We start from the raw sequence: 14,084 nt of genomic DNA on the forward strand, positions 1-14,084 counted from the left end.
ATTTGTGAAAAATTTTGCGATCCTTCCGGCAAAAAATCGGTTTTTTGTGGTACTCACTCATTTATAATGGCCGAAGTTACTAAAAACGTTTCAAGTTGCAAAGTGGGGACATCAAGATATTGCTTTTTGAACATATTCATTAAGAATTTTCAAGTCATGCGTAAAAGACCGAGCCGTTGATTAACTTTAACTAAAAATTATATACTCTACATAATCTGACCATGTGAAGTCTGAGGCCAATATAGCCCCTAAATATTTAAACCTATTTATGCTATCTAACCTACGATCAAAAATAGAAAGAGACAACGAGGAAATAGTAAATAATTATCTATTACTTCCCATCAGTATGGATTTGGTTTTAGAGAGCTTCAAAGTAAGTCTATTCGCTTTTAGCCACAATGCTGCGTTGTAGATACCTGAGTTCAACTTGCTCTCCTGCTCGCGAGGTTCTTTTGCGAAGCAGTAAAGAACAGCATCGTCAGCGTACGTTGATACCTCGGAGTGTTGAATAGCCGCAGGTAGCTCGTTTATATGCACGAGGAACACTAAGGGTCCCAAGATGCTTCCTTGTGGAACCCCGAAAGTAACGGGAAGGGCTTCGGATAATTTATTATCACAGGTGGTTTGCTGATTCCGATTACTCAGATACGAAGAAAACCACTCCAAAGATCGTGGGGAGACTCCAACTGATGACGATTGGACATCAAGATCCCGTGATCGATTGTATCGAACGCCGTTGAAAGATCCAAAAATACAGAACCACAAATGTTCCCTTTTTCCATGTTTAATAGGACTTCATCGGCAAAGCCAGACAATGCAGTGGCTGTTGAACGTTTAGAACGAAAACCAAATTGCATATTTGAAAGTAAATTATTTGAATCAAGGTATTCGTACAACTGACAGTGGATTATCCTTTCTAAGATCTTGCTGAGAGTGGGTAGAATTGAAATAGGGCGATAGTTTGTTGGATTTTTTTCGGTCTCCAGATTTTAATAAAGCTGTCACTTTAGAGCACTTCCATATCCCCGGAAACTTCCCTGTGCGTATGGAAAGATTTATTAACTTCGTGATGGAATAAGTAATTGACTGGGCGCTATAGTTCAAAAGACTTGCATTTATATTGTCCAATCCAATTGCTTTAGTTGCCTTGAGACCGAGTAACTGCTTATAAACAACCGCTTCACTAATTTCTTGAAATTGGAACAATTCAGAATGACCATCAATTGGCAGTGAAGCACGAGCTACACATGATATTTTTTTCGGCAAAATCCGTCCTATAGACGCAAAATGAGAGTTCGAGGCAGAGGTGATTGACTATGGTTTTGTATGATGAACTCCGTCAGCGATAATACATTGTGGATCAAAGACTTGCTATTAGGAGATGACGCTTCGTTTACAGCCGTCCACAATTTACTCAAATCTCCTTTAGCTTCGCCAATTAAGTCACAGTAATATCTGGATTTGGCAGACTTTATTTCACGGTTCACTAAGTTTCTTAGCCTTCTATACTCTGGAAGTGCGAATTCGATTTAATAGTCTTGCGGTAATGCTTATCACGGTCTTGCATGGTATAATTAATCTTGGTACTCATCCATGGCAATGGACTCAGATTCCTTGTTAGTCTCCTACTTGTTTTTGAAAACGTTTGCGATCCCTCTGGCAAAATTCGTTTTATCTCTGATACTCAATCAATTATAACGGCGGGAGTTACTAAAAACTTTTCAAGTAGAAAAGTGGGGACATCAAAATATTGCTTTTTGAACATATTCATTAAGAATTTTCAAGTTATCAGTGCATGTAACTGGGGTTACAAAAAAGACAGAAATAAAGCGTTGAGTACCAAGTGAGAAACCCTAATATAAACTGCCATAAACGAGGAATTTTTCCGCAAAACTCAGCTTAGAGAGTTTAGCAAAGCGCATGAAAAATTTTCAGCTGTTCCAGTTGGATAGTATGAGGTTTTGTATAAAATGATACTTTTCAATTGGACCGTTGGCTTGCCAATAAGGTGATCCAATATCTAACAAATTCCTTTTGAAATATTTATTCAAAGGAAGTGCGAGGTATAGAATCTCAAATTTGAGTTACAGTTGGTATAATGCACAAATTTACAAAAATAATACATTGAAAGACAACGCTGATTCTGGAACCAGTTGGACAACAATAACAATACCAGATGGGAACTACTCTTATGAAGATATTGAGAGTTTAACCGTCACTTAAAAAAAGTAGTCATTCAAAACCTGGTATCGAATTAAAACTAGTTTCTTCAATTTTTAAAGTCTTCATAACACTTGAAGCGATGAAGCAGGTGTCCAGATTACTAATAAAAATTTTCGCCAAGTCAAAACAGAGACATATGAGATGAAACTTCATCTCGATTCAAGCAAAGGGTATTACAGCAGCCGTGTAGGTTTGAATATGTACCCTCTTACAACCGGTGAATACAAAGTCGTTTTTGAACTGTATTTTCCTTCAGCATCAATCAACTGTTCAACAGTCCAAATATCAGCCATCAGCAATACTGAGACAGTTACAAGAATATCAACTAATACGCTCAGTAATCATAGCCGAAGTATAACTCATCTTCATAAATATAATAATGTGACTCCAAATTATCTATCGATTCATATGGTTTTAGAAATAAAACTGGCATCTCTTATACACAAGACTTGCAAGTATTTGTCGTTGTGTATGATGTTAAAGGGCACCAAAATGTGCTGCCGACGAGGGTATGGGATCAAGTTTATGACCTACGAAATGACACTCTTGAATTTCAAACTCCGGTAAAAGAGTTGACTTTACAAGATACGGTAAATGATCAAAATCCGGTTACGAATAAAGTATGTATGATGCCACAGCAAAGGTGTATTATTATTGTAACAAAGTTTCACATGATAATGTTAGTGGGATCGTGTTCACTGCAAGTGGAGCTAATGTCTTAATTCCAGATAGTTCATTTCTGTTTCGATACTGCAAGTGGAACCATAACTTTTAACGTGTCTGGAATACATATAATACACATCAATGATGGTTATAAGGGCCTAGCTAAAACTTTACATTTCGGTGAACTAGGTGGATTAAGAGATGTTGAATGTTTAATGAACAGAGAGAAGGAAATGTTGTTGATCTCAAAAAGACAATTTCTAACAATGACAATTTGATAAAAACATAGGCAGGACAAATACATTTGATTTTGTTATGAGTACCATCAATAATTTCACTGGTGATCGTTATTGCACACTTGTCGCTTTTGTTGATAAAGACTTTCATAACATCGAAAAAATAACTTGTGAAAATCTTGGTAACTAAGCTAACTCAGCTCCTTATATAAAAAGATCGAAGGAAAGAGCCGCTCTATCCTCCGCAAATTTTATGATGTTTCTGGGATCTCATCGCACCGGCGGTGTAATGAGATTGCAGAAACAGAGTAAGTTTTGTTGACCCTTAAGAGTGACTAGTATGAAATTTCTCCTTACATGATCACCCCAGAAAAACACATTTAGGTCATGAGAATAATGAAAATGATCTTTAACTAAAGAGACTCTTGATTATCGAACAAATTCTCATTGTCAGCACTTTAGGAGATGTATAGAGAACAGTGTGGAGAATATGTCTACTGATGTTAGAGTGTAAAGGGTTAAGTTCATTGTTACTATACTCAGGTAGTACTTATTTAGATTGCATAGTCAGATAACACTGACATCAACAGACTATACGGTAGTTACGACTCTTTGAGTTGCATCCGTTCGTTTCTTTGATCAATGCAAAGAGAATCCATCTTTGGCGGTTATGGTATGAAATTAGCATGCAATGGCTGCCATAAAGCAGGAAACAAAAAAAACTTTCGCGAGCTCATATTTATAGTAAGGCAAAGTGGCAGCTCGAATGCATGCTACTGCAGCGCAAGTGCAGAGTAATACGATTGCTAAGGAATAGCTGATAAGTGACAAACATGGGAAAGTATACAGCTATCGTTTGGCGCTAGGAAACATTGAATAGATGAAATTGGGAAAAAGAGAGGGAAAGAACAAAGCAATAAGAAAGCGCGGGAAAATGTGGAGGTACTAAAAAGCGCGGGAAAAGCCCAGCTGCGGGAAATTTTGCCAAGGTGGAACTACTCTTTGGATCTGGCACGTGACGTGCACGTGCGAACATTTTACTTTGGGTTCATCGCTCTAATACTGTTGTGCATCAATCAGTCGTTGAAAACTGAGACCGAAGGTTATCTTAATACGGTGAAATGAAATACAATGAAAATAAACGAGTGGTGAACTTAGTTTTATTTACATTCAAAGGATTACAGTTGATTTCTGACAGCCACAGTTATGATCAGATATAAACTTGATGTTCAAATAAGTTTTCATTATATTTGACCATTTCTCTGTATAACTCGATATCGACCTAAGGTTCAGGCTTCCTTCCTGAATGACAACCACATCTCTGTCAAAAGAATCAACCGTCCGACAAAGTGTTTCTATACAAACTGTAGTTTTTTTTCATGGTAAGCTTAACATATGTTAAATATCGGAGCTAAGTAAGGCTAAATGCAAATCTCAAACCTCCTTATCTCTCAGTCTGTAGCAGGTTCTCAGCCAGTCTGGAACCGCCTGCGAAAATCGGCGCTCAGTTGTTTTCTTGAGAACCACAACCGCTGTTTGTTGCTCGCCCTTTCGCATGTCTTTACTGTCTTAGAGACTGGAACCGACTTTTTATGTCTCTATCCACCTCTAACCCCCCTTAAAACTACATACTGTTTTTTGACATTAGGATAAAAACGTTTAAATATTTTAGCTACACCTCTAACTGGTTAAAATCTACCAGTCCAGTCGAGCCTAATGATTACATGAGATTAAAAAAGAAGTTGAACTTTGGGCGACATGTTCTTGATATTGGGGTAGCATGATTATATTCTTGATATTTCCTTTTGATTTTGGTTATGGTAAAGCATAGTATGAATTGAGAAAGAAGGAAAATGAAATGCAACCTCGGCTTTGTACTATGAGGGGTGATCACCGCCAATATTTTCTTTTAAATTCTGCTATAAAGGACCAACAATTTCAATTTCTTCTCATCAGAACTGAAACTAAACCGGCAGAAGAGAATTAAAGAATTAAGAACACAGCGCAAAGGAATTTAGTTGACGCTGAAAGTCAAGAGAACAACATTTGAATTTTAAGAACACTTCTCTCTTTTTGCGCCGCCACAAGCCTAAAGTTATTTTTGGCTAGACTACCCGTTTTTGGATAATTCAGTATGTCTGGATAACACCAGAATGCCAAATTTATTCCTTAATCTTCGGGGAACAACCAAACATTTTTTAAGACTGATGTGTCCACTGATCAGAACCAAAATTGGACCAGGAGAACAACATTTAAATCATAAGAACAGAAACTGAGACATGAGACAGAAATTGAAGTAACAAGACACAAATTAACACATCTGATCATTCCGCTGTTCAATCTTTGTTCTGATCAGGCCTGGGGACGTGACACGATCACGGGTAACCAAGTGAGGCCCGGGGATAATACTCAAGTGCCACTTTCGCTAGGAGCGGTCCTCTTGACTTCCAATTTCCCGTCGAAAAAAAGTTTTCTTTCATTTCCTGTCCAATTTTGGTTCTGATCAGTGACTTTCAGCGTCAACTAAATTCCTTTGTTGTGCCCTTAATTCTTAATTCTCTTCTGCCGGTCTTCTTTCATTTTTTGCCATGTAGAGGGCTTAGGACACATCAGTTTTAAAAAATGTCTAGTTGTTCCCCAAAGATTAAGGAATAAAATTTGGCATTCTGGTGATTTTAGACATACTGTATTATCCAAAAACGGGTAGTCTAGCCAAAAATCACTTTTGGCGTGTGTCGACGCAAAAAAAGAGATGCGTTCTCATAATTTAAATGTTGTTCTCTTGGTTCAATTGCGGATCTGATCAGTGACTTTCAGCGTCAACAAAATTCAATTGTGTTCATCAATTTGGGTTTTGACTTGCTGATTTCTGTTCCTAATTCTTAAATTCTCTTCTGCCGGCTCAATTTCAGTTCTGATTAGAAGGAATGGAAATTGTTGGTTCTTTATGACAGAATTGAAAGAGAACATTGGCCGTGATCACCCCTCACATTGCACTGATACCTCTGTGGTAGTCCTCAATGGAGAGAAGCAATTTTCCCTTTTCGATAATTCTTGCAGGAACCTATCACAGGCAGCGAGTATTTAACTTCTGTGAAGCAAAACTTTCGCTATCTTGCGGTGCAACACCCAAGCTACAACAACATATATTTTAACACTAAAAAAATATTGCTTTATGATCAAAATGATGCCCATATAACATAATCTAAGTTATATAAAGTTAAAAAAATTGACATTACCTAACTGGTAACATTTCCATATCTACTCCTTTCAACAATGATGCAACTGAAAACGCACGTGCGACACAAATGACGGCGGTGCGCACAACGGCAGTGCGCGCTAAAAATTCCTCATCTATAATGGGGGAAGGGTTTGCAACTTGGGTGTTTTCTAAGATCTGATATTTAGAATGCTCTACAACATGATGTTCCAATGGAGGCGCCCTGAACCTTGCCAGCCTAAAATGCGCTGTCTTACAACAGACTGCTCTTTCTATCGGTTCATTGGCCTAACAAACTACACAAGATGTTGGAAGAACGAGAGAAAAGTTCGTAAATCACTCTTTCACTGCTCACAATCTACGAACATTTCGAGTGTTCTACTAACATATTGAGTAGTTTATCACGCTAGTAAACGAATAGAAAGTGCAGTCTGTTACTTTTGTAACTAAAATTATATGTATCGGTACAATAAGCTATTGATTTCCCACCAATCAGAGCGCTTTTTTTAAATACGAAAATAAGCGACTAAGCTTACTACTTACTTAGACAGCATAGTTTTCAGTGTTTAGTTTGTTATTTCGAAAAAAACCTCAATGTTAGATGGAGTAAAATAACGACTTCCTGTGAAAAATCCACAGTTTTCACCTGAATAACCCGTGGGGTTTTTGAACGTCTGGCCGCATTCAGTATAAGAGTGTTGATTGTTTTTAGCGTCATGTGATATGTAGATATCGTGTCCTACACCAAAAGTGGGTCCGTAAGAGGAACATCTGTACATTGCGTAATGCTGGTTTTGGTATTGTGTCAGCTTCACAGGATTGTATCCTTTGACGTTGTAAAGAGAGAAAACAAAAGCTTTGCTGGCTGAAGAAGAAGCACAAGGACCTAAAATGAAAAGATTTAGGAGCATTAGAAACTATGCGAATGAGAAAAAAATACATGATGATAACCATAAAACATTTATTTTTTTATTTGCCGAACTAGAACCGAACACTTAAATTTGTCAGAGAAAATTTCAAAGAACTCGGGAGCATATTTTCACTTTTCAAAAAAGAGCACTCGAGATATGGTCCGAAGTGTTGTTCAAAGGCTACATATGATCTAAAGAGAGCATTAATTAAACATCCTTCGTTTCAGCTCTCCAATATGAATAATGGATACAGCGAAACACGGGGAAATGACACGAAATGGAGCTGTCAGAATCAAATCAAATCAAAACCAAACTCTGATCAAAAATCAGATCCGAAACAAGACTTTAAGTTGAAATCCGTTTCAAACGCGTTTTCAGGCTATTTACGAGTTAATATACTTTGGGATCGCAATTGTTAATGTGATATTTTCTGTTTCTAAGATGAACTCACTGCTACAAGAAAAGTCCACAACTAATCGATTTGTTATCTGTTCTACATGTCAGATGTTTGCTTGTTTTTTACTCACTGCTGGTCCAGGACACGTCAGTGTATCCACCAAAGATATAACTGTTAACTTTGATGATGGTCACTGTGGGTCCCCTCCCATCGCAGTTACTGTGGAATGTCGATGCTGCCCAACCGTCAGTCTCTGCGTGCCAACATCTCAGAAACCTGCTACGCTCTTTATTGATAAGGACTGGGTCCAAATACGAAAACAGCACCTTCAAGTACTGGTTGTAATCAAGACTTCGAAGTATGGCGGACAAACCAAGGCCTGAGGTGGGAAAAGAAAAGGAAAAAATTACAGTTGGCCAAATAAATGTAAGAAGAGCTTTGATTGATGATCTAAAAAGGATAATTTCATCACCCTTCGTTTGGCTCGCTAGATAATCTTATATTACTGATCCGGCAAGCTAGTAAATTCCCAGCCCGTCTACCAGGCGGCATTTTAGGCGGCAGAGAGAATGACATTTGTTTTATTGTTCACAAAGCAACCAGGTGGACAATCAGACATGGTTTGATGCTACTATGGTTTAAAGATTTAATGAATGTAACCGAAAAGTTACAATTCATAGACCCAACGTTTCAACACTCCTGTCTAGTGTCTTCATCATCACCCCTGATGAATGCACTAGACAGGAGTGTCGAAAGATTGGGTCTATGAATTGTAACGTCTCGGTTACATTCATAAAATCTTTGAGCCAGAGTAGCATCCAAACATGTCTGAAATTTTTTTGTTAACTCAGCCGTTCTTTCAAATGGCCCCAACAATTTCGTTTAATGTAATACCCACAAACCCCCGCGGCAACTCAGACAAGTCCTGTCAGGCTCGTCACAAAACGCGTTGCGTGACGAACTTATATCAGTACTACAAAAGGACTTTATAAGCCTACACATACCCTTAAAATGAAAAAAAGTAAGCTTTCTACAATACGCGATTTGATTTTGCTACAGGCCCTACAAAGCATTTATCCTTGGAAAGGGGTGTTTTTCTTGATTACCTGCTTCATAGAATACTTCGACGTCCGTTGGAGAGAAGTAAGACCCCCCTGTAAAAAACCCACAGTCACCAGTTGAGTACCCTGAGGGTGTCGTGTAAGTGCAACCGCATCTGGTGTAGGAGTTTTGGTTGTTTCCAGAGCCGTCGGATATGTAGATATCATGATGACCACAACCATCTCCAAAGATGGGTCCATACGTATTACATCTGTACATTGCATATTGCTGATGTCGGTATTGTGTCAACTTTACGGGATTGTATCCTTTGACGTTATGGAGAGAGAAGATGAAAGCTTTACTAGCGTAGGAATGACCTGCACAAGAACCAGCTGAAATAGAAGAACAATGTAGTCGTACATTAAAAAGCTGAAAGAAAACATAAACCCCCTGACGAAGGAGAGAGGTGGGGAGTTCATTTTCCATCATGAGCTAGACGAAGAGTTTTTCTCAAACTAGAGATTTGTGAAAGGGAGGGAGATATTTTACTAGTTTGGGCATAGAAACGAGTACCATTGAAGCAAATGTTTTAGGATGTAATGTTGTTCTGCAGGTGTATCAGATAGAAAACATTTCTATAGACGACACTGGTGTGAAGAAATCTTAATGGCCAAAACAGTAATATGAAAAAATAAAGGCTTAGAGCTAGTATCAAAGGAGCATCGTTTAATATTTCCTCCAGCACCCTCTTCCCCCCCCTTAAATCCCAGAGGAATGAACTTGTCTTGTCTCCTCTTAAAAAAATTGGTATGCCTGCCTCCTCTCCAGGACGCATCAGTGTATCCACCAAATATGTACTCGTTCACTTTGATGATTGTCACTGTAGGTCCTCTCCCATCGCAGTTGCTGTGGAATGTCGATGCTGCCCAGCCGTCAGTCTTAGCATGCCAACACCTAACAAAGTCAGTACGGGATGCAGTGGGAAGAACTGGGTCTAAAAACGAAATCAGCTTTCCCAAGTACTTATTGGGGTCCAGGCCTCTAAGTATGATAGATGCACCAAGGCCACCTATGTGCGTAAAAGAAACTCGAATGTAAATTACAATAACAGGCGTTCTAGAGTATAGAAAGATGTTATTTCTTGTTTGACAACCGAGGGAGTTTTTCACAAAAATTAGGGTCCCACATCTTATTCACAGGACAAGGTGATCCCATTCAAACTCAATATTTCCCTGTGCACTTATTGTGTGACGAACTTAAATGAATGCGGAAAAGAGACTTTACAGGCTTGCATATTCCTTTGAAATGACAAAAAGTAAGCTATCTGTACTCTAGGAGCACAACTTTCTGAGGATGTTTTTACAATACACGATTTGATTTTTCTACAGGCCCTACAAAGTATTTATCCTCGGAAAGGGGTGTTTTTCTTGATTACCTGCTTCATAGAATACTTCGACGTCCGTTGGAGAGAAATGAAACCCCCCTGTAAAAAAACCACAGTTACCATAAGAGTACCCAGAGGGTATCGTGTATGTGTAACCGCATCTGGTGTAGGAGTTTTGGTTGTTTCCAGAGCCGTCGGATATGTAGATATCATGACCATTCCCAAAGGTGGGTCCATACGTATTACATCTGCACATTGCATATTGCTGATTTCGGTATTGTGTTAACTTTACGGGATTGTATCCTTTGACGTTATAGAGAGAGAAGATGAAAGCTTTATTGGCGTAGGAATAACCTGCACAAGAACCAGCTGAAATAGAAGAACAATGTGATCGTACATTAAAAAGTTGTAAGAAAACACGAACCCTCTGAGAAGGGGGGGGGGGAGTTCATTTTCTATCATGAGCTAGACGGGGAGATTTTTTTTCCAGACTAGAGATTTGTGAAAATGAGGGAGGTATTTTACTAGTTTAGGTATTGAAACGAGTACCAAAAACAATTATGGAAGATTTGAGGAATTATTCTGAAGAAAAGCGAGTAAACATTTTGAGACTTAAAGGAAAAGATCCCTTTGTTCTAAGTGTTTTCATCACTAGACGTGTTAGGATGTAATGTTGTTCTGTAGGTGTATCAAATAGGAAACAATTCTAAAAACAATATAGGTGTGAAGAAATCTTGACGGCCAAATAATTAATATCAGAGGAGCATCATTTAAAATTTCCTTCAGCACCCTCTCCCACCCCCCACCCCCCCCCCTTGAATCCCAAAAGGAACGATAGTTGATCCTATTTTATTGTCTTGTTTCCTCTTAAAAAAATTTGATATGCCTGCCTCCGCTCCAGGACACATCAGTATATCCACCAAATATGTACTCGTTCACTTTGACGATTGTCACTGTGGGTCCCCTCCCATCGCAGTTGCTGTGGAATGTCGATGCCGCCCAGCCGTCAGTCTTAGCATGCCAACACCTAACAAAGTCACTATGGGATGCAGTGGGAAGAACTGGGTCTAAAAACGAAATCAGCTTTCCCAAGTATTTATTGGGGTCCAGGCTTCCAAGTATAATAGATGCACCAAGGCCACCTGTGTGCGTAAAAGAAACTCGAATGAAAATTACAATAACAGACGTTCTAGAATAAAGAAAGATGTTATTTCTTCTTTCACTACCGTGGGAGTTTTCCACGAAGAGTCGAGACTCAGATCTTCTTATTCACAGGGTGAGGTGCTTACCATGTGATCCCACTAAAACTTAATAAAACTTAATAAAACAGCTAAATTCCACGGGAGCACATTTTCTCAAGTGCATGTAAACTAAGAAACGAAAATCAAGAACCAAAAGTTCAGTTCAGTTGGTCTGAACTGTATGATTCGGCCCAACTCAGCGAGTCAATTTCATGGCAAAACATGCATCTAGATCAATTTGTTCCCTGATTTAGTTGATATACACTGATACCCCGGAACTGAGATACAATTTATCTACCACTGCTGCCACAATAACCTGAATAGTATTTCGCTGCTGTATAGGGTTCAGGGCATGCACTCCTAGAATCCCTGACGTTGCTAAAAATTAAAGTTTATTTTTTTATTCATTGCAGGGTTTTAAGTGTTACTGTACAACAACTTACCTATTTTGAAGAAAACTTCAACATCAGATGGAGTAAAATAACGACTTCCTGTGAAAAATCCACAGTTTTCACCCGAATAACCCGCGGGGTTGGAGTAAGTCTGGCCGCATTCAGTATAAGAATATTGATTGTTTACGGCGTCGTCAGATATGCGGATGTCAAATCCCGAGCCAAAAGTGGGTCCGTAAGAGGAACATCTGTACATTGCGTGTTGCTGGTTTCGGTATTGTGTTAGCTTAACAGGATTGTATCCTTTGACGTTGTTAAATGAGAATAAAAAGGCTTTGGTGGCGTAAGACCAAAAACAGGAACCTAAAATGTTGATTAAAATGGAAATGCAGAGATGCATCCAAAGTTTAGACTGGTAGAGGATCAGGGACAAGCCCCAAAAAGCAAATTTTGTTTTTGGCCGTTTTTACATTTAAGATCGAGTTATGGATAGTTTCTTAATTCAAACGATAAGAATATCAAGATACAAAACAAAATGGATATAGGTCCTTTGGTGTTGTTGAGGGAGAAGAGAAAAGCTTTCCAAGCATGGGAGTTCTCACATGAACCTATATTATGGCTGGCGTTTTATGAACATAGTAAATGTAAGTTATATCAGTCAATTTTTAGACCATCCTACGCTTCCTTGAGGTCTCTCAAAAAAGGGAAGTGGGATGATCTACAAATGGATGAGAAGTATAAGTTAATGAAGGTGGGTACAGCTTCAGCGAATTTTGAAGCTTCTATAAACTTGCTATGGCGGTTAACCAACCCTTACTAGAGTCTTATAAACGAGAGCACTTTGAAGGGTCATAGCGGAGCCATAGAGAAACGTTGCAACGCACCAAGAGATCCTGAGGGGGGGAGAGAATGGGGCTTCTGGTCCAGGCCCTGAGATACGTCAATCAGTCTTATACCAAGTGTGACTTGGTATGTGGCGTTTTTCTCGCGCCTCGCGCACCTTTTGTTCTTGTCTTTTGTTTTGATTGGCCCGTTTTAATGAACTTAGTTTTGGCTTTGCAGCACTTATTAAGTGCAGTTTAGATAGAAAATATATTTGGATCTTAAATTAATCAAATGCTACAGTATGATACAGCAGTGATATAAATTTTGTTATTCAAAAACGTGCTCACCGCTTGGTCCCCAGGACACATCAGTGTATCCACCAAATATGGAATCGTTCACTTTGATGATTGTCACTGTGGGTCCCCTCCCATCGCAGTTGCTGTGGAATGTCGATGCCGCCCAGCCGTCTGCCTTAGCATGCCAACACCTAACAAAGTTAGTACGGGATGCAGTGGGAAGAACTGGGTCTAAGAATGAAATCAGCTTTCCCAAGTATTTATTGGGGTCCAGGCTTCCAAGAATATCAGATGCACCAAGGCCAACTGTGTGCGTAAAAGAAACTCGAATGAAATTACAATAACAGCCGTTCTAGAATAAAGAAAGATAAGACTCCTTCTTTCAAAACCGTGGGAGTTTTCCACGAAGAGTCGAGACCCAGATCTTCTTATTCACAGGGTGAGGTGCTAACCATGCGATCCCATTAAAACTTCCCCGCGAAAACAACTAAATTCCACGGGAGCACATTTTCTCAAGTGCATGTAAAACTAAAAAGCGAAGATAAAAAACAAAAAGTTCAGCTCAGTTGGGTTGAACTGTCTGATTCGGCCCGACTCAGCGATTCAATTTCATGGCAAAACATGCATCTAGATCAATTTGTTCCCTGGTTTAGTTGATATACACTGATACCCCGGAATTGACATGAAATTTATCTACCACTGCTGTCACAATAACCTGAACAGTATTTCGCTGCAATATAGGGTTCAGCGCATACGCTCCCAGAATCCCCGACGTTGCTAAAAATTAAGAGGCTGTCTCTCTTATTTCCACCCGGTCAATTTTGCGTCAAAAATAATTTTGCCTGAAACTCTGTTAACAGAAATACTTTACCTAGGAAAGAACTAAATTAGATTTGGTTTGATTCGAAATAGTTTTCTGACTACATTACGGGCCATAATTATTTCTCAGTCCGTAGGGACCGTCGCAACGTCTCGAAAATTGAAAAATAGGCATATTTTGTAACGTTGTAAAATATTTGATTCGCATAGTTAAGCCACAGAATTTGTATCAGATTGCTTAAAAAACTTTCTAGTTTGCCAAGAAAGTTAGAATTTACCCTCTCAACAAATTTGAAAAGGCGAATTTTAGCATATTCTAACCACTAGAAATCGCCATCGGCCGATGGCCGTAAATAACCTTGATTTAGACGCTAAGTTTTGGGATTTGGGACCTGGTTGACGATTCTATCCTACACAGCCGTTAAGTTTAGACCTT

The 14,084-nt window shown here is 39.0% G+C and overlaps 1 protein-coding gene across 2 annotated transcripts in view; it reads right to left on the minus strand.

Annotated features, from left to right (window-relative positions):
- Nucleotides 1-6,247: 6,247 nt before the first annotated feature.
- LOC113666799 (uncharacterized) overlaps nt 6,248-14,084 on the minus strand; it is a 17,208-nt gene continuing 9,371 nt past the window's right edge. The window contains exons 7-14 of one of the 2 annotated variants that reach the window (XM_089193876.1): nt 12,881-13,135; nt 11,760-12,071; nt 10,966-11,217; nt 10,127-10,444; nt 9,509-9,760; nt 8,757-9,083; nt 7,781-8,029; nt 6,248-7,228 (exon numbers count right to left, since the gene is read on the minus strand). In XM_089193876.1, the coding sequence (XP_089050002.1) occupies nt 6,909-7,228; nt 7,781-8,029; nt 8,757-9,083; nt 9,509-9,760; nt 10,127-10,444; nt 10,966-11,217; nt 11,760-12,071; nt 12,881-13,135 (2,285 nt within the window). In that variant the 3' untranslated portion in view covers nt 6,248-6,908. The remainder of the gene's footprint in view (nt 7,229-7,780; nt 8,030-8,756; nt 9,084-9,508; nt 9,761-10,126; nt 10,445-10,965; nt 11,218-11,759; nt 12,072-12,880; nt 13,136-14,084) is intronic. The other variant, XM_089193875.1, reaches the window with a different exon arrangement.

This window comes from Pocillopora damicornis, chromosome 14 (assembly GCF_964200805.1).
Source record: "Pocillopora damicornis chromosome 14, jaPocDami1.2, whole genome shotgun sequence".
In the NCBI taxonomy this organism is placed as follows: domain Eukaryota; kingdom Metazoa; phylum Cnidaria; class Anthozoa; order Scleractinia; family Pocilloporidae; genus Pocillopora; species Pocillopora damicornis.